At 43.7% G+C, this 21,115-nt stretch overlaps 1 protein-coding gene across 2 annotated transcripts in view; it reads left to right on the top strand.

Annotated features, from left to right (window-relative positions):
* PTPRK (protein tyrosine phosphatase receptor type K) overlaps positions 1-21,115 on the top strand; it is a 516,066-nt gene that overhangs the window by 483,470 nt on the left and 11,481 nt on the right. Inside the window, exons 19-26 of one of the 2 annotated variants that reach the window (XM_084827485.1) lie at positions 127-203; positions 403-420; positions 3,390-3,426; positions 13,596-13,693; positions 14,369-14,485; positions 16,055-16,224; positions 17,580-17,715; positions 20,916-21,065. In XM_084827485.1, coding sequence (XP_084683611.1) covers positions 127-203; positions 403-420; positions 3,390-3,426; positions 13,596-13,693; positions 14,369-14,485; positions 16,055-16,224; positions 17,580-17,715; positions 20,916-21,065 — 803 coding nt within the window. The remainder of the gene's footprint in view (positions 1-126; positions 204-402; positions 421-3,389; positions 3,427-13,595; positions 13,694-14,368; positions 14,486-16,054; positions 16,225-17,579; positions 17,716-20,915; positions 21,066-21,115) is intronic. The other variant, XM_084827484.1, reaches the window with a different exon arrangement.

Raw genomic sequence — 21,115 nt, 5'->3', positions numbered from 1 at the left:
TGTTTTTGTTGGATGCTAATTCTCTTAGACTAGTTCCATCATAATATAGCATTTCAATTTATATTCATCCATTCCCATTGTACATTTGCTGTGAAGACAAGTTTGACTTAAATAATATATTTACAGATGACCACTCCAGAGTGATACTACAACCTGTTGAGGATGATCCTTCTTCAGACTACATTAATGCTAATTACATTGATGTAAGTAGATTGTATAGCTTGCTTCTTTTCTTTCCAGCTTCTCTCTGTGAAACTTTTTTTGCATGCAATTCCTACAAATTGAATGACAGCCTTTTTTTTTTAATTAAGAACAAAATGTACACTTTTCCTTGTTCTCCGTCCTAGTACTCACTGACATTGTTGTGCTTTCTTTCACATCTGACTTTGATTTGGGCTGTAGATTTGGCTGTACAGGGATGTAAGTACCACTATATGTGAATAACAGCATCCTGTTATGATTATTTAATATAGCGAACATTCTCAGTTGCGTTACTCTTCTAATTTTTATTACTAGATATATGTGCATGCCTCATTTAATTAACCCCATTTATATATCTGGTCATTTAAATGTTCCTTTTGTGCTAATATTTTATGTTTGTACCTGTATTTTAAAAGATAGCTTAGTCCTTTAGTGCAGTCATGAAAACCATTAGCTAAACCAGCTGAACTTACCCATTTAAGAAAAGTCACATTTTGCTTGAATATTACTTTTGTTTGCTTTGGTTGGTACCTTTTATTTTGCATTCCATTTTCATGTGAGAAGCTGGATAGTATGATGTATAGTGTTGCTCCTAAAAAGATGCCTGTTTATGATATCAAAGCAATACTTGGTGGTAGGGATGGGATTATCTCCTTTTGTTAAAGGGAGTTGGTCTGAATCATGTTGCATAATGTGCTGAACATTTACTTTCATATTTATTATTCAAGTCGAAGGTCAATTGAATATTATATGGTGTATATAGTATATACACAAACATATATATTTAGGGACACAATGTAAGTTTCCTGACTTCCACCATAGATTATTTGTAACCACATAGTGGACATGTTTTGGAGAGGTGGGATCATCTATTATCTAAAATAAATTAAATTGTGTTACAAGATTTTACTTAAGCTAGGTGAAATGAGGAGGGTAGGCAAATATAAAATACCTTAAGGGCGAATCCTATGGTCACAAGACAGTGGTTAGACAGCCATAGGATTTTTCGTTTTGCGGGAACCAACCTTGGATCCAGCGCTCCAAGGACAGTTCCCATAAAACCGCCTCCCTCCCCCGTCCCCTCTTAGGCAGCATGGTTTGTCCTTGGCTTTGTGCTTGGAAGAGCAGTGCAGAGCAGGGGAAAAGGGGGTGTACCTGGGGGAGGGGAGGGGACAGTGGAAGTGCCAGTATAACACTTCTATGTGTCATCTGGCCTCCCCGCCCCCTGCACCGCCCCAGCTAGACAGCCGAAATTGGCTATCTAGCCACAAGTGCAGGTGGCCAGAGCATGGAGGAAAAGATCTCCTCTGTGCTCCGCCCACCCTGCATTGGAAAGTTGGTCGCCTCAGAAGTGGCTGACTATCCCTACAGAATTGTGCTGTCCGTGACTATAAGGCCTATAACGGTGGCATGATTTAGTGGAATACTTTATACTGAAATAATGTATTTATTTAAGAACTGATTTTAGTGCACAATTTAAAAATATGTGGCAATACAATAATCAAAACCTTCATGTGTGCACTTGTAAAATACTTCTGCAGGCAGGTGTAGTTCATGATGTTTGTTGCATAAATAGAATGGTGTCTCAGCATTTACAGTTGATCTACTGACACTTTTAATAAACGTATTTCATACAAAGATCCCTGATAATTAGAATAGAGAATAATACTTCTACATGTTTATGAGCAAGATCACAGCTGTAAATTGATATTTCTCAACAACAAATAAACTGCTGATTCATTATCTATGGGGTGTTCATTTTCATAGTAGTAATTTCCTAACTCAAGCAACTGCGTACACTGTGCTTTATAGAGGAACATTTTACAATCCTGCTTCCTCCAGAGGTATTTTTAAGAACAAGGATAATCCATAGACATATTGAGGGTAAATATCAGTGAAGATGTTGTTTACAAAAGCTTAAGTCTTACTTGTGAGGCCTCACATTTTCCTTGCAAGCTAACACTTCTAAACTGCTTACTTCCTACAATCCTATGTCATACTATTGGCAAAAATGTGGGACTTTGATGAAATAATTTCCTTGGAATCTAGTTATCTTTTTGTAGTTTATACTCTAATAAATTGAAGTTAATAGTGTTCAAAACTACTTGCAGAAATGGAATCCTTCCCTGTATTTGAAAATGGTATTGTAGAGAAAGTTCAATATTACTATATATGTGTGTGTGTATATACATGTCTTTATGTAAAGTATATATACACACCATGTGTTTCATTTCTAAAAATCTGTTCTATGTAAACACACAAAGTGTTTGTACAATATCGCATGTAGATTTTGAATCTGTGCACACATACACATTGTCCAGCTCTAACATTCAGCTATTCTGCTTATTATTTATGGCTCTAATATTTTTTGCGCATTCATAGCGAGTTAGTTTTTGCTAATGACGTCTGATTGTTTCACAGCTTATTAAATGAAGCAAATGGAACTATTTACATTATAAAAAGTGAAGAAAAAGCTTATAGTTTTACTGAACAAGCACAAATCTGATATTAAATATTAACAGTCATAGATTTTACACAAGACACACCCATTAGGAAGCACCGATCTAATGATATTCCTTATAGTAAACATTGTATAAAGTTATATGAAATTTTCATCCAAGCCTAAGCACTCAGAAATAAAACCTATTGAAATCAATTAGAGTTCATTCCAATTCTAACATCGTACTTGGAAGTTTGGAAAATGATTAGAAAATAAGAGCCTTGCTGGATCAGGCCAAAGTCCTATCTAGTCTAGTGTTGTGTTTGCACAGTGGCCAACCAGATACCCATGGGAAACCCACCAACAGGACATGAGTGCAATAGCGCCGTCCCACTTCCATTTTCCCCAGCAGCTAGGAAACACAGACATGCTGCCTCTGATACTGGAGATAGTTTATAGCTATCATAATTAGTAGCCATTGATAGCCTTATCCTCCATGAATTTGTCTAATCCCTTGTTAAAGCCATCCAAGTTGGCAGCCATCATTACATCTTGCAAGCGAATTGCATAATTTAAGTATGTGCTAGGCAACCGAATATGGCTGACTGCATTAGCCTCTTTAACTACCGCTAGCCTATTTTGAAAAAGATGCCTACAAATGTCTTGGGTACGCCTTCATTTTCCCTATTGGATTCTATTTTTCAAGCAAATAGTCAGTTATAGAAACCAACTTATTTTGCTGTTTCAGGGATACCAAAGACCAAGTCACTACATTGCAACCCAAGGTAAGCATTCGCTAGAGTATTTGCAGCATTGTAAAATTCTCATAGCTATTTCTAAGTTATCTGTTTATATAACTGAAGGATTGCTCCAGCACACTGTAGAGGGAGAGATGTGGGGGCATGGCCCCATCTCTGCTGGCCCCACACATTCATGCAGGGATGGAATGTTTGCACTGTGACATGTACCTGTAAAAACCCTACACATGTAGGAATTAGTCCTGTAGTTGAGGAAAGGGCTGTAGCTAAGTGGTAGAGTACATGCTTGGCATGCAGAGAGATCCCAGGTTCAATCCCTGGCATCTCCAGGGATGGTTTGGAAAGTCTCTTGTCTGAAACTCTGGAGAGTTGTTGCCTGCTAGAAGAAGCAATACTTAACAAAATTAACCAGTGGCCTGATTTGGTATAAGTTCCTAGGTTGATTCCCCCCTCCCCCAAATCCAGAAATTGACCGTGAGATTGAGGCCTACATGCATAGGGCTTTATGTGTGTTTGCCGTAACACAGACATCCTGTCTCCTAGTGAACAGCAAGCATGCACACCCTTTTACATCATGGGGTGGAGCGATCCCTCAGACATTGTCCAGATTGGCCTAAAGTATAACAAAGGATCTTTACATAATTCAGAGTCAAACTAGATGCAACACGTGAGATCATCAGTTGGAACTACTAACATATTTTTTTCTGCTTAAAAGCAAACACAGTGGGTGGGGGGCAGTCAGAGCTGCAGCACTGGTAGAGGTTGTTTTTAACTGTTTCTTCCTGAACTATTTGCGTGACTCAAATCACCCCTCCAATGCTGCTCCCTTATGGAGCTGCTCTTAGTTGCAGAGGGGGGAACAAGGCAGGCAGGCACCCACCCACATCATAATTTTTTGTTCCCTTCTGGAACTAGTATCGGCTTGAAGGGGAACAATTTAATTAGGGAAATGATCTGGGGCAAAGGGGTTAGACCTAGTCCTCCCACAGTAGTGGAACCAACAACTGCTGTTTTCCCATTTGTATACCAGCAGTTTCATGAATGGTGCCCAGTTGGTACATGCTTGAACAAAATTTTCATGTAGAAAATGTTCTGAGCACATATGCAACACAATCCAGTAGTCTCACAGAGGTTTAAGGATCTAAAGTACCCCACAGCTCCCTTGTCTGGAACAGCTTCTCCATTTGTATATGCACAAAGAAATATCTATAGGGAGCTCCCCACTCTATTGAAATAAATGGAGACACATATCTGTTGCCCTTTCTTGACTTTGTGCATAAGCCCATAGGGCATAATGGGGTACTCAGTAAGACAGGCCATAATTGCAGAACCCCAGAGAACTGAGAAACTTCTTTCAACAAGATTTGGGGACTTCTAACCGTCCAGGGCCAGACCACCCTCCCAGACTCCACCCCTTCCTTGAGAGGGTCTTAAAGCGGTGTATGGGGTCCCTGGTGTGGACGGGGATGATTCCTTGGTGGGTGCAGGAGTTGCCAATTACAGAGGTCCCGCTTTAGAGGGTCCTGGCTTAACGGGCTCAGGAGCCCAGTCTCTGACCTGGTTTTGGGTTGGAAATAGCTTTGGTTGCCTTGGTTGGTGACCTATGCCGGGACCTAGACATAGGGAGTGTCTCTCTGTTGGGTTTGCTGTACCTCTCAGTGACATGTGATACCATCAGTCATGGTATTTTCCTGGAATGCTTGGTTGATGTGGGACTCAAAGGCACTATGTTGCAATAGTTCCAGCCCTATATGGCCGAGCATTCCCAGAAGGTGGTGCTGGGAGACTGTTGTTCGTCCCCTTGGCCATTGGCCTATGCAGCTCCTCAGGGCTCTTTTCTGTACTCCATGCTGTTTAAGGTATACATGAAGCCACTGGGAAAGGTCATCTGGAGTTTTGGGGTGGGGTCTCATCACTATGCTGATGATATTTATTTATATTTATTTATTGCATTTATACCCCGCCTTTTTTCCTCTTGCAAGGAACCCAAGGTGGCTTACATTATCCTCCTCCTCTCCATTTTATCCTCACAACAACAACCCTGTGAGGTGGGTTGGGCTGAGAGTCTGTGACTGGCCCAAAGTCACCCAGTGAGCTTCCATGGCCGAGTGGGGACTAGAACCCGGATCTCTCAACTCCCAGTCCAACACTCCTGCCACTACACCACACTGGCTCAGTTCTGTCTCTTCTTTTCAACTGATTCCAAGGAGGCTGTAGAAGTCCTGAACCAGTGTCTGAGTGCAGCAAAGGACTCAATGTGGGTGAACAAACTGAGGCTCAGTCCAACAAAACAAAAGTCTTGTTGGTCTGGAGACAGGCCAATTTGGGACTGGGACTACAACCTGTTCTAGATGGGGTAGCACTTCTTCTGAAGGATCATACATGCAGATGGGGGTGCTCCTAGATCCAGTGCAGCTCCTTGGTGGTCAGGTGGTGGTGGTGCCCAGGAGTACCTTTGCCGAGCTTTGGTTGGAAGGTGGATCTGGCTACAGTGATCCATGCCTCAATCACCTCACATTTAGATTACTGTAATGTGCTCTATGTGGGGCTGTCCTACCTTTGAAGAGTGTCCAGAAACTTCAACTAGCGCAAAGTATGCTGCCAGACTTTTGTCTGGTATGTTTTATAGACCACATGCCACTGGTCTTAAAACACCTCCACTGGCTTCCAGTTTGTTTCTGAGCTCAATTCAAGGTGCTAGTTCTTACCTAAGTGACTTGGGGCCAGGGTACCTCAAAGACTGCCTCCTCCCTTATCAGCTTGCCTGAAATATGTGTTCTTTGTTTGAGGCTTTGTTGCTTGTCCCACCTCTTAAAGAGGTGAGGCTGGTGGGTACTCGTAACAGGGCCTGTGTATTAGTTGTGGAATGTCCTTCCAAGAGAAGTTAGTGTCCTGTAGATGGCTGGTGAAGATGATATTGTTCCACTGAACTTTTAATAGTTATTTCTGTGCTCTGTTTTTATTATTAATCCCCAGTTTTAAAATATGTTTTAGGTTTTTGTATTTTTATGTTTTTTAATCTTCGTATTTTTTATTGTGCATCACCTCAAGCATTCTTTGAATGGAGGGGCAATCAAATATTCTAAATAAATAAATGTTGCTGGCGCCTGGGTTGCTATCCAGCATCTCTTCTGCTGGACCAGCTGATCTGGTGGGCCCCTCTTCATCTGGATTAGAGTTAGTGCCCAAGTGGCTGCTCAGAGCGGTGGCTATGGCATACATACATATGTGTGGAATTAGGGATAGTGTGAGTATTTGAAGGGAAGATTAAAATGAAACTTCAAGGCAATGTCACCTTTGAACTTTGCCTGAATTGAATTGGGGCTCACCCATTGCCTCCACCATGCCCTCCGCTGCCTATGAACCCCCTATCTCTTACCCAAGTAAAAAAAAATATATCCTTACCTGGAAGAAGACTGCAGATGGTGCTCTGTGCAGCCAGAGAGGCCCCACAGGGCCTCCTGTGTCGGCATAGGAGCCTTCTGCCTCCTGTTAACCCCTCCCGCAATATAAGGCAGTTTGGGGCTTAAGGAAAGGGGTGGGGGCTGTTCAGGTGTTGCAGTTGGAGCAGTCCAGTTTATTTTCAGGCAGAGAGGAGTGGCGCGCCCCTTTGGTAGTTGCAATGAATGTAGGCTCTGGAGTGGGGCAATAGACGCTTGGACTTACTTTGTTTAATCTTCTATGCCTGGATTCAGTCAACTAGGCAGTAGCTTCAACCATGCAGAGTGATACAAAAGAAAGGTAATTATGTGGCTGAAAAGCAGCAGAGTCCCAGCTTTATCTGAAATGTTTTTCTTGTCATAGAACAAACTCTTATTATGTGGGACATAATTAATCTAAGTTTATCATGTCAGAAAAAAAGAAACATTAACCATTACTACAGCAGTTTTTCCCCAGCTACGTCAGATAAGAAAAGCTTAAAGAGATTTCTATCTCTTCAGTGCTTAGCTGAACCAATGGAACACATTTTACAATATGACAACCTTGAAAATCACCAAAATCTGTTGATATTTTGAGTCCTTTAACATCTCAAATTATATCTATAATTGTGGAAGCTACATATAATTTTGTTCAGTCGTTAAGTTGTGTCCGACTCTTCGTGACCCCATGGACCATAGCACACCAGGCCTTCCTGTCCTGCGCTAGGGATGTACGAAAGTCACTTACCTGGTCTCGCAGCTTTTTTCGCGGTGGGGGGGAGGCGCTTCGCTTCTCCCCCCGAAGTTCATGCGAGGGGGGGGTGTCTTCCTGCCTCGCCCGGCCGAAATTCAGGCCGGGGAGAAGCGCCCCGTCTCCCCGGCTGCGAACTTCAAAAGAAAAGTAAAAAAAAAAAAAAGTCCCGTGATAGGCTACGTAACGATTTACGTAGCCTATCACGGCTAGATCTGCAAAGTCAGCCGTGATAGGCTACGTTAATCGTCACGTAGCCTATCATAGGGGCGTTGTTGTTGTTTTTTTTACTTTTCTTGTAATGGCGGTGGCAGCAGCCGGTCGAAAGACTGGCTGCCGCCCCCGCCCCTGATGAAGACCTGCCGAACCGCCACCGGGACCCACCGCTGGGAGTGACATTCGTAAAAGGTAAGTCCCATCCCGGGGGGGGGGGGGTGGAGAATTTCTCCCCGAACCTTCGGAGGACCGAATGCGTTGGCACTCGGCCCCCCGAAGTTTCGGGGAGAAATTCTCCCCCATCCCTATCCTGCGCTCTCTCCCGGAGCATGCTCAAGTTCATATTCATTGCATCAGTGATGTTATCTAGCCATCTCATCCTCTGCCGTCCCCTTCTCCTTTTGCCTACAATCTTTCCCAGCATAAGGTTTTTTTTCCAGGGAGTTTTCTCTTCGCATTAGGTGGCCAAAATATTTGAGCTTCAGCTTCAGTATCTGTCCTTCCAATGAGCACTCAGGGTTGATTTCCTTTAGGATTGACTGATTTGACCTCCTTGCAGTCCAGGGGACTTGTAAGAGTCTTTTCCATACTATTAATACTGTCAGTTAATTTTCATATCCTAATATATCTGCAGTTAATGCCTGTTGTTAATTTGTCAACTACATTCCACTACAGTTACAAATAATAAAATGGACATGTAGGTACTCAATGTATTTTATTTATTTTATTATTATTAAATTTATTAATTGCCCATCTGGCTGGTCATCCAGCCACTCTGGGCGATGTACAACATACAATAAAAACAGTTTAAAACAATAAAATTCTACAATAAAAACATTTTCTAAAATACCCTAACCCACCCCAAATGCCTGCCTGAACAACAACGTTTTTAATGCATGACGGAAGCTCATTAAAGAGGGGGCATGACGGAGTTCCCTAGGGAGGGAGTTCCACAGAGTGGGGGCCACCACAGAAAAGGCCCTCTCCCTCGTCCCCACCAGTCTAGCTGTCCTGGCTGATGGGACAGAGAGAAGGCCATCCGAGGCTGATCTTGTTAAGCGGCCTGTCTGGTGCTGCTGGAGGCGCTCCTTAAGATAGGCTGGGCCGGAACCATATAGGGTTTTAAAGGTCAAAACCAACACCTTGAATTTGGCCTGGAAAACAACTGGTAACCAGTGCAACTCCTTCAGCACTGGACTGATGTGATCTCGCCGGCGGCTGCCTTTAATCAGGCGAGCCGCCGCGTTCTGTACCAGCTGCAGTTTCCGAACCGTCTTCAAGGGTAACCCCACGTAGAGCGCATTACAGTAGTCTAAACGAGAGGAGAGCAGGGCATGTACTACCGATGGGAGCAGATGGTCGAGAAGGAAGGGGCGCAGCCGCCGTATCAGATGGAGTTGATACAGCGCTGTCCGGCTCACAGCTGACACCTGAGCCTCCATGGACAGCTGGGAGTCCAAAATGACCCCCAGGCTGCAGACCTGGTCTTTCAAGGGTATCCGTACCCCATTCAACACCAGGTCAACATCCCCCAGCCTCCTCTTGTCTCCCACCAAAAGTACCTCGGTCTTGTCAGGGTTCAGCTTCAGCCTATTCCTTCCCATCCAGCCACTCACCGTCTCCAGACATTTGGACAGGGATTCTATGGCCAACCTTGGTGAAGATTTAAACGAGAGGTAGAGCTGCGTGTCATCTGCATATTGATGACACCGCACCCCCAACCTCCTGATGATAGCCCCCAGTGGCTTCACATAGATGTTAAATAGCATCGGGGAGAGGATGGAACCCTGTGGCACCCCACAAGTAAGTGGCCACGGGTCCGAAACCTCCTCTCCCAGTGCTACCCTCTGGTACCTGCTGGAAAGGAAGGACCGGAACCACCGCAATACGGTGTCCCCAATCCCCAACCCCTCCAGGCGGTCCAGGAGGATACCGTGGTGAACGGTATCAAAAGCCGCTGAGAGGTCGAGGAGAACAAGGAAGGAGCATTCACCCCTATCCAGAGCCCTCCTCATATCATCCACCAAGGCAACTAAGGCCGTTTCTGTCCCATGCCCAGGCCTGAAGCCCGACTGAAATGGGTCTAGATAATCAGTTTCTTCCAAGTGTGCCTTCAACTGCACCGCCACCACCCGCTCTATCACCTTGCCCAAAAATGGCAGATTTGAGACTGGGCGAAAGTTGTTCAGAACTTGAGGATCCAAGGAGGGCTTCTTTAAGAGCGGTCTTATCACTGCCTCCTTGAGGGCTGATGGCATCACTCCCTCCTCAAGGGAGGCGTTCACCACCGCCTTGATCCCCTCACCCAGTCTCTCTCTGCAGCTCATAATGAGCCAAGATGGGCAAGGATCAAGTAAGCAGGTGGTCGGCCGTACCGATGAAAGCACCTTGTCCACTTCATCAGGAGGAAGAAGCTGGAACCGATCCCAGAAAACCAATTTGCCACAGGCCGCCTCTTGCTCACTAACTGTATCCACAGCGTGCAGAGTAACACACCTAATCTGATCAATTTTATCTGCAAAGTGCCTTGCCAAGGCCTCACAGGAGGCCTTAGAATGCTCCAGTGGTTCCGGAGCCGCAGGACTGACCAGGCTCCGGACCACTTGGAACAGCCTCCTGGGACAGCACTCTGCAGACGTGATGGAGGCAGCATAATATCCCTTTTTTGCTGCCTTCACCGCCACATGATAGGCTGAAGATACAGCTCTAGCCTGTGTCTGATCATCTTTGGAGCGAGACTTCTGCCACCGGCGCTCTAGCCGTCTCACCTCCTGTTTCAGAGCTCGTAACCGCGGATTGAACCATGGTGCAGTCCGAGCCCTGTTCAGGGGGAGAGGGTGTTTCGGAGCCACCTGATCTAATGCCCCAGTGATTGCGGCATTCCAGCCACCCACCAGGGTCTCGACCGAGTGGCCGTTGGCATGCCCCAGAGAATCCCCAAGCGCGTTCAGGAATCCATTTGGATCCATAAGATGCCTGGGGCGGACCATTTTAATGGGTCCTCCACCCCTGCGGAGGGATTGTGGAACCGAGAAGTCCAACATCACCAGATAGTGATTTGACCATGACAAGGGGGTGGTGGATATACCCCCGGCTTCCAGATCACTCCCCAATTCTCCAGAAACAAACACAAGGTCTGGTGCATGACCGGCTACATGGGTGGGCCCAGTTAGAATATGGTGCAGCTCCCAGGAGGCCATGGTCTCCATGAAGTCCCAAGGTGCTCCTGTGAGGATGGCCTCCGAATGTACGTTGAAGTCCCCCAACACCAGTAAGTTAGGGGACTGTACACGTACATCAGAGACCACCTCAAGCACCTCGGCCAGGGAGTCAGTCGTGCAGCAGAGTGGACGGTACACGAGCAGAATCCCCAGACTGCCCTTCGGGCCCAACCTCCAGTACATGCACTCAGCAACCTTGGTCTCCTGGAGAGGGCGTCTGGTGAAGACCAAGGACTCTCGGTAGATAACAGCTACTCCCCCTCCCCGATCCCCAGCCCTCGGCTGCTGTGCATATGAAAATCCAGCTGGACACATGGCTGCAAGGGTTGGAGCAGCAGCCTCAGCCAGCCAGGTCTCCGTAATACATGCCAGGTCTGCACCCTCATCCAGGATCATGTCATGGATGAGGGAGGTTTTCTGGGTAACAGACCTGGCATTGCAGAGCAGCAAATGAAGGCCAGAAGATGGGGTCACGCCTCCCCCAGCCATCCTTTGGCTCTGCACAGGCCCGGAGCAGGGGACAGATACTACACATCTCTCCCTTGTTCCCCTTACCTGGCATGGCCTGCCCCTAGTGCTCTGCCAGCGCCTGCCGCCCAGCCTCGGTATCTTCTGGCCCCCAACACTCCCCCCACTGCCTCCATAAGGTGGACACATGCCCCCTCGCTCCCGCCTATCAGGCAGGCTACCCACCCCTAAAACCACAACAAAATCCCCCAGGGAAAGGAAAACACACACACACACACACAAAACAATTAAAAATCCCCTTAAAAATAATGCCAGGCCGGAGTCCACAGGGAAGGCCAGGTGGTGGTGGTGGTGGTGGTGGTGGTGGTGGTGGCAGCGGCAGCGGCCGCCGCCGCCGCAGGCCCAGCAGCAGCAGGCACGCCTCTTCCCCGGTGATGGTGGTGGCCTCTCCTGCAGGCCCTGGCTCTCCCAGGCCACCTCAGCCAGCCAGCTTATGTAGCCCTTCCAGGGAGGGCAGGTGGAGCAGCACAGCTGGCTCAGTACCTGGGGGCCTGGTCCTGCAGGGACTGGCGGTCTGCCAGGCAGAAGTCTCCAGGGAAGGCCTGGTGGTGGTGGCAGCGGCGGCGGCAGCAGGCCCAGCAGGGCAATTAAAACAGTCTGCTATGCAATTAAAAATTGCATAGCAGACTGTATAGATCTTTGTCATTTATCCTGCAAAACTGGAATTGAATTTCAATTCTGTTCAAAATGTAGACATGAATTACTCTTTCCATCATCTTTTGAACTGTCTTAGTTGAGCATGTTGGCCTACTGTACTATTTCACACACAAAATTTAGTTGGTGGTGTTTTTAGTCAGAACATAAGAGCCAAAGGCAACATCTTGTTTCCTCACCAGCCAACCATATGCTTCCATAAAGTGCACCAGGAGGACATGAGGGCAATAGTCCTCTCCCATTGAAGTTCCCCAGCAACTGGTACTCGTAGGTCAATATCTAATTTGACATTAGCGCTAACATAAATTATGTTGCACTAGCTCAGGGCTAGGCAACACTTTGGGGCCATGAGCACATTTGGCAATTTGAGAAACTTTCCTAGGCACCACCACAAAATGGATGCCATGGGAGGCATGGCAAAGGACAGGTAACCTGCCCAAAAGCCTGAGTACAAGGCAGGGGTGGGGGCTGAGCCCCAACGCACTACATAACTCCTTTGAACCTAGTTTTCAGCACCAACAGAAACCTTTTTCACAGCAGTCCCAGGTGGTGCTAAGAAAATGTGTGTATTTGGTTTTTTTTAAAGTGGGAAAGGTAGGGCACCTTGTTGGGCACCATGTTGCTTACCCCTGCACTAGCGTAAGTGACCTCTAGCGCATCACCAAAAATGTTTGCAGGCACGACGGATTCTCTGGTGAAACCCATTGCACCAGCAAATGCACCAATGGGATTCTCTGGTGAAACCCATTGCACCAGCACTAGATGTTGCTTACACCAGCACAACGTAATTTATGATAGTGCTAGTGTTGAATTGGGTACTTCCCTGAACCTGGAGGTTATATATCATGTTTAGTAGTCATTGATAACCTTACCCTATATGCGTTTGTCTGTAAGAAGGGGATACTAATTAATTAATGCTAATTAAAACAGAAGCAGGGTTTATGAAGGTACTAGAATTTGAAATGTAAGGGCACAATGCAGATTAACCTCTTCATGATCTTCTCCCTACATGGGAGTAGGGGAGCAAGACTGCGGGATACTATAATAAATATTGACAGCAGGAGAGTAGGTCAAAGAGGCTTTTCAGTATCTGTAGTAAAAGCTATGATAAAGTGACTTTCCATGTGCTAATGAACCCATGCTAAAACTCTACTAATTCTCAGATACTACCATTTACTAGCATAAGGAAACTTGACAAAAATACCTACTTTAATTTTCTTTTCTTTTTTTAACTAAATCTGGTTTAAATGAGATACTTCAACACTAATGATGCAAAAGTTATTAATGTGCAGCAGTCCTGGAAGGATTACTGGAGTCCTTCATACCTAAGGAAATAACTGACAGCTATTTCAGAGATCAGTGGCTTTGTACTTACTTTACATTTATTTAAGAGCATATTCTTTTCAGGTCCAGTCCATGAAACGGTGTATGATTTCTGGAGAATGATATGGCAAGAACAATCAGCGTGTATCGTTATGGTTACAAATTTAGTTGAGGTTGGGCGGGTGAGTATTATCATAGAAAATGTCGATATCTTAGGAAACTTATTAAACATTTTAATTCCTTTGCTAACAAAAACAGACATAGGGCTTAGGAAGTAAAGGTAACAGAAATTTAAACCTGAGAGTGCAGATGAATGACTCCCTACATGGGAGTCGGAGAATAAAAATGCACCGTCCTACCACTTCCACATACGTGTGTAACTTGTGGAGTAGACTTTTTATCAGTAAAATCAAGTGTTCATATCCCATATTGCATGATTCATTTATGTGGAATATCACATGATGTGATTTAGATTTTAATCTTCGCATAGGCCTTATGCACAGACATTGCACCTATGCATGGATGCATGAATGGTCTAGAAGTGGGATGAATGTACCTAGGAGACAGGGAATGAAAGCACAATCTCATTCCCCCACCATATGTAGGGAAAAGATCATCTGAACAGGCCCAACATAGGATTTTTTAATTATCCCATCTCTTGATATGTACAAAAGGATCAAGTATTGTTTTAACGAAGATCATTCAGTGCAGCCCACTTCCAATATGAACTGGCTGGTTTGCTAAAGCCTTTAAGAGGATGCCATTGTACTGTACTGTACTCTTCTTGAGTACGTGCCCTAAAGTTATTTCATATTACATTTCCTTGGTTTGGAGATATTTTTAAATGTTGTTTGTAGGTTAAGTGCTACAAGTATTGGCCTGATGACACTGATGTTTATGGGGACTTCAAAGTTACTTGTGTGGAAGTGGAACCACTTGCAGAGTATGTGGTCAGGACATTCACTCTTGAAAGGGTAAGTATCTCTAAAACTCCATATATTCAAAATGTGTTATGAGTTGCCAACACTTTTATCAGTTAGAATCCCTTCCCCTGCCCCATCTCCTAGATTGTTAGCAACCCCTGCATTGACTTTCTTTTTTGTTCTCATACTGCTAAGTTAAGCTCTACATTTTTGAGTTTTTTCTTAACCTTATCTTGCATTTTGTCTTTCTTCTATAAAAAAAAATCTATCATAGAATATTTTGCCAATAATTTAAACATTTGGGTATTCAAGCTGTATTCCAGTTCTATCTATCCCTTAAAGCCATACATAAAGGGTTTTAGTATCAGCTTCTTTGCCTGAGAAATCATTGTCAGATGTGCATCTTCATTTTCACATCTGCACACACAATTCCATATAACTCTGACTTTCTTCCACAGTTTTTTCTTCACCTCATTACCTAACACTTCCTTATTCTTCCTCTTAATATTCTTTGTAACTTATTAGAATTTCATGTAGTTGATGCTTGATCATTTCAATCTGAAAAATTACTTGCCTGCTACCCAACTGAACACCCTTCCTATGTTTAGTGCTTTTGCTTTTTACAAGATTGATATGGGATTAAACCAAGTCAGTTTCATGGTATATGAACCTTATATTACATACTGGCTGGGGAATGCTGGAAGTTGTAGTGCTTTTTCCATCTAAACATGTATACAATTTCACCCTAATGAACTTTTATTAGCCTGGTTTAGGCTTAACAGGAAACCACAGTTCCCTACAGTGTCTGAACCTGTGGGTCATTAAGTCTTTGTTTCTTGCTGTATTTCTTCCAGTTCTTACCTCTTTTCTCTCCAGCTATCCAAGTGCTGTATGTTTTCCAACGATTACCATTTTTCTCTCCACCTATCTACCTACATATTATTCGGCTGTATTTGTATCATCACAATAAAAAAAAAATTAAATTAAAAATTGGGGGCATATCTACACTACAGACTTGAACTGTTTCAATCATCATTCTGTCTTCCATGGGTACCCTCTAGCTCTGGGGTGGGGCCATGTCAGTTACTCTAGTATAAACCAATGCATTTCTAATGTTGGCATGCCCTTTGTGCATTGCGTCAATTTAATCTATAAATCTTCAGGGCTGGGTTCGTTAAGGATTGATTCAAGCTGCCCTCTGTACTAGCATGCAAACACATGTCACATCCTGTACTTCTTGGGAAAAATTTCATGTGCTGTTGTAATTTTACAATACATACAGCATTGGCTCTGTAAGTGTACAGTTTTCAAGGTATGATGAGAAAATAGTGCTGCATACAATATTGTATTTGGTTGATGAAGGAAGCAGATAAAGATCAACTGACAGATTGTATTTATAGTCATGCATAAATTCCACTGTAGAAGTCCCATTTTAAGCAACAATTGTCATATTTTTGGCTTAGAATACTAACAAAAATGTTTATTGATTCTGGCAGTTGTGCTTGCCTCAAAATTCAATATTTTTATTCTAATGTGTGTCTCTTTCCCACTGCCTCCCATAACTCATCAAATGAAGAAAAAATATTGGTGGTTTTCTGTTTTATTCTTCAATTTTGACAGAGAGGTTACAATGAAATCCGTGAAGTTAAACAGTTCCACTTTACTGGCTGGCCAGATCATGGAGTACCTTACAATGCAACAGGCCTTCTTTCATTTATACGCCGTGTAAAACTATCTAACCCTCCTAGTGCTGGGCCTATTGTTGTGCATTGCAGGTGTGTAGAGAAGAGGTAGATGCATTTTCTATAATTTCTCAATGTGTGCATGAACTGTAGTCTCTTGTGAAGTGGTCTTACTGTGGCATTGTGTTTTTTGGTCACATATCTTGCATTATTTTTCGAATAAACACTGATAGATTTAGACCAATGATGCTATAATCCAATGATCAGACTTCCCTGAATGCCCTATTTAGTTAATTCCTATTTTATCTATTCTAAAATAATCTGGCATGCTTTCAGCTATGTTAAGGTATAAAGATGGTTTAGATCAGTGGTTCTTAGCCTTGGTCCACCAGATATTGTTGAACCACAACTCCCATCATACCTGAACATTGACCATGCTGTGTTGAGATGATGGGAGTTGTAATCCAACATCATATTACAATGATGCATTGCAGCTGTGGTTGGGGACCACTGGTTTAGATGTTTGAAAAAAATTCCATGTGGAATATCGCAACTGTTTCTGGAAATGCAGGTGAATAGAAGACTACCTGACCCACCAGTGCACCCCTGGACCCACTGCTTCACTGGCAGATATGAATAGAGCAGCTAAATATGTGCCACCATATTTTATGTAAATGGCTGAAGGGAAGCAGCAGCTGTAACAAAATATTTCTGTCTTCTAAACCTTGGGAGAGATTTTCAGGCATCAGTCCGGGCCCATAGTATAAATCTTTTTGAATAGGCCCTTGAGTAATGTTTCATGTTAAAAATAAAGCCCCCCAAAATCATTGTTTTAGTTGCTGACCTTGGAACCAGCTAAGTATAGATTTCCTGCATAACACTATTTATTTAATACTTACAAGGGCAGAGAACATTTTTATTAGGAATTTCTCCTGTGCAACTTTATTTGAGATGAACAAGAACTGCACAAGAACACATCTGTAATACCCATGCTAATATGTGTCATTTAATTAACTCTGAGATTACAAGTACTATTCCCTATGTATGCAAAGTTTTAATACTTTGTTCTTTATAGAACAAGAAAGGAATCTTTAGAAATCTTAAAATATGTTATCCAATCATGGCTTTGCCCTAGTGTAAAACACTTCCTCTTGCGCAATGAGGGGCACATGATTTTCACTGATTCCCCCCTATCCACTGCAGCCCACCCATACCTTCTGAAAAGCTGCTCCTAAAGGTTGGAGAATCTCCAAAATAGTATAGGATATGGTACAGAAGACTGCAGTAGTTAAGGGGAGAGCGACAGAAATTGGGTGACCTACCTTGCACTTTCCACTAGCACAAAGCTACCATTGGATACAACCATAAGATTTTTAATTGATAATTTGTTGTGGGGGGGTGATATTTAAAAAAAAAATGCATCAAGGGGAATACTCTGTAAATTGTTTTCTGCTTCATTCAAGTGCTGGAGCTGGACGAACTGGCTGTTACATTGTAATTGATATAATGCTAGACATGGCAGAAAGAGAAGGTGTTGTGGACATCTACAATTGTGTCAAAGCATTACGTTCACGACGCATCAATATGGTACAGACAGAGGTATTGTGCTTGATTATCTGCTATTAATAATCAATCGCCCAGTTCTCTTCTTAGATGCATTTAGTTAGGTTTCCTAGAAATAACACAGAATCTTGCTGTATTAAGACAATTCACCAAGCAAGAATGAGCAGTTGGTACAGTCCAGATGACTATGGGGGTAGGCAGGGGAGAAAGACATGATAGAGATTTATAAAACTATAGAGCTAAGTGCAAAGTTACTTGAGGAACCTTTTTAACTGGAGGATGGGGAAGAAAAAAACTGCACTTCCCTAACTTTTTTTTCTCAACTGCCACAGCCTGTTCATATACTCCTAGGTGCAGCAGAAAAATGCTCTCTGCTGCTTTTTCTTTGATGCTTCATAGTTCCTTCCTAGGGAAGAGGAAACAAGCTTTGGAGGAGCAGCACCTTCTCTGGCCAATGGATGGGGCCAGGTTGATCTCCCACTAGCCATGATGTTCTTTATGGGAAGCAGGGGGAGCAGCCTCCCAGTGGCCCTGGCTGACAGTTGAGGTCAGAGTGGACTGCCCGTCAGCTGTCCGGTTCCAAAAGAACTGTGTTCTTTCTGGCAGGGAGGGACGAAGCAAGCTTTCTGCAGCTGCTCTTTACATAGTGTATAATCCACTTACAGAATTCACTGACTCAAAACATAGTCCCAGCCTGATTTAGATGGTTTTAAAGGGGAATCAGATAAATTTTAGGAGAAGATGAGGTCTATAGGGATGCAATGGGCATTCCGATGGAAGACCATCCCTGTGTTCCACCTCAAAAGGGCCTTGATTCTTTGCATGTCCTGTAAATATCAATTCCCTGCCAGGGATGCTCATAAGACAACAGTCTTGGCAATAGTCCAGAAGTTCAAAATGTTGTACAAGTAAACTTGGCATTGAATCGAACTAAAATTTGCTTTGGGATGGACAAGTCTTATTTCACTTTCAAGCGCAAGTTCAGTCTGCCCCGTTTCTGCTTCACTTTGTGATTTTTTTTAAAGTTTATCTGTAAATGTGTATGCAATTTTGTAACACAATTTCCCCTAACGTACACATTTATAATCACACAATGGCATTGTAAAATTTGGAGAAGTGCAAAAACTGAAGAATAATTGCATTCCATTTTGCGTATTAATTCAGGACATGCAAATTAGGCCTGTTCGTCTTAAAATGCAAAGCACACAAATTTTGCCCTATCCCTACTTCATACCAGCAAAATAAACTTCCAGCAATATAAACACTTGCACCAATTTTGAACAAGAGGCGTTCACATTTTTCTCTTTTATGAAAAGTTTTATTTACACTATTACTTTTATTTCCCTAGCAATGCACATGGCATTTGTACATGGTCAAGCCCCTAACCTGAGGACCTTACAGTCTTAAGTAAGGGAAATGCCATATGTGAACCAGCCTTATGTTTGCTATCTAGATCTAGTGACACCGACGTACACGTACACCACATATCAGGGATAGGGAAGTGGCAAACAGTGAGGAAAAATATAACAGCTTATCTTTGCATTCATGAGTAGTGTTGGTCAAAACCTGCCCAGCTCAGGGTGGAATGGGCTATTTTTTCCCTAGTCTTTGGGGAGAATTCTTGAACAAATCTTTGTTCTATTCCAAGAATTCTCCAAAGCTTTGAAAGTTTCAGCCTTCTCTACCATTGCCAGCCCTCTCACCTGTCACTTCCCTTCCTTCCCCACCCTTTTCTAAGCTTCCATGTTGTGGAAAAAGACACAGAAGAGGGGGCTTACAAAAGTTGAGACCTCTCTAAATCTCCAGTTCTCTGCCGTGGAGTTTCAGAGTACGGCTGAACCTTCCACTGTTAACATGGAACTAGGAATTCCCTTTTTGTTATTTGTTCTCATCAAGGAATTCAGTGGGTTTTTTTTTTTAAAGTACACTTCCTAGAGTTTACATCAGCAGGAATAGCTTAGAGTGCAGGAACAGCTTAGAAGCAGCCTTTGTAGTTGTTTCCTTTCCCTCTCCCACCTACCCCTAACAGAAGTTGTTTGTGAAAAGGAGAGAAGCTATTGACCCATGGGTTATTTGAGGGTTGTTTCCCCCTCCAACAAGCCATGCCACCTGTGTTCAGATGACACGACAAACCAAACTTGGGCAGGTGATTAGGTAAATGGTGCCCGGCACATGCATGGCTTAAACCAAGCCATAGTGATGTGTGAACCCCAGCTTGCGTTGATCTAGCCAAGGTGGGTTTTGGAAAGTGGTTGGGTTTGGCTTGTAAATTCTACAGGATTTCTGAACTGGGAGATGTTTCTGAAATTCTTCTCCATCCCTAATCATGGAACTTGAAATCTACATTCTTAAAGTGAAATATATATTTTTTCAGGATTTTAAGCAGAACCCTTTGCGTTATGTTCTTCCTGTTCTTTGTATTTGGAGATATTCAAAGCAATTAATCCAGAGCTAGCTATTTTTAATGCTGTTTTCCAGTATCAAGAATGAAAGAGAACTGGCCTGCAATGCAGAAACATTAAAATGGAAACACCCCTAAAACATTAAGGGCGCAATCCTATCAAGATAGGCGGTCACCTCCGAACTCGGAGGCGACCGCCTATCCAAAGCAAGGTAGGAGAGGCATGGGGGGGGAATCATTCCCTCCACGCCTTGCTTGCCCTGCTATTTTCCACTAGACAGCTGTTTTTCCCTGTCTAGCCGCCGGGGGGCGGGGGCGACCGGGAGAGGACGCTGCTGTACGACACATTGGATGAGTCGTACATGCAGCTCTACTCTCCCTGCCCCGGAACGCCCCCAGCCCCATCCCTTTTCAGTCGCTCCTCCTCCTCCAAGCACGGAGGATGGGGCTTCTCCACGCTGCCTCTGAGGCAGCGCAGACATGGGGGGAGGTTGGTTTTCCAGGAACCCACCTCAGAGCACAGGCTCCAAGGTCGGTTCCCAGAAAAGAGCATATCCTATGGCCCTCTAGACAGTGTCTAGTGGCCATAGGACTGTTCCCTCCATCTCTGCTTTAAGCAAATTACTGATACTTTGCCGTTGAGTATTGCTGGACTTAAAATTGCCATTCTTAGGAAATCACGCTGATTAAATTAAACAAACATTTAAGGTGTTTAAGCAGTATAAAATGGATTGAGTTAAGCTTCCTTGAATAAGATTCCTAGTGAGAAGGTATCCAAATTTTGTTTCTTTTTTAAAATATTGCTAGAATTTTTTTCTGTTCCCTTTTTTGGCAGGAGCAGTATATATTTATTCATGATGCAATTCTGGAAGCCTGTTTATGTGGAGAAACTGCCATCCCTGTCTGTGAATTTAAAGCTGCATATTTTGACATGATAAGAATAGACTCTCAGACAAATTCTTCACATCTCAAAGATGAATTTCAGGTACTTTCAGTTGCTGGCAGCTCTTTTATATAGCAACATCTTCTTTGCTT

This window comes from Heloderma suspectum, chromosome 1 (assembly GCF_057233095.1).
Source record: "Heloderma suspectum isolate Gila_16-S chromosome 1, 16-S_ref, whole genome shotgun sequence".
Lineage (NCBI taxonomy): Eukaryota > Metazoa > Chordata > Lepidosauria > Squamata > Helodermatidae > Heloderma > Heloderma suspectum.
This window is presented reverse-complemented; position numbering and strand designations above follow the sequence as displayed.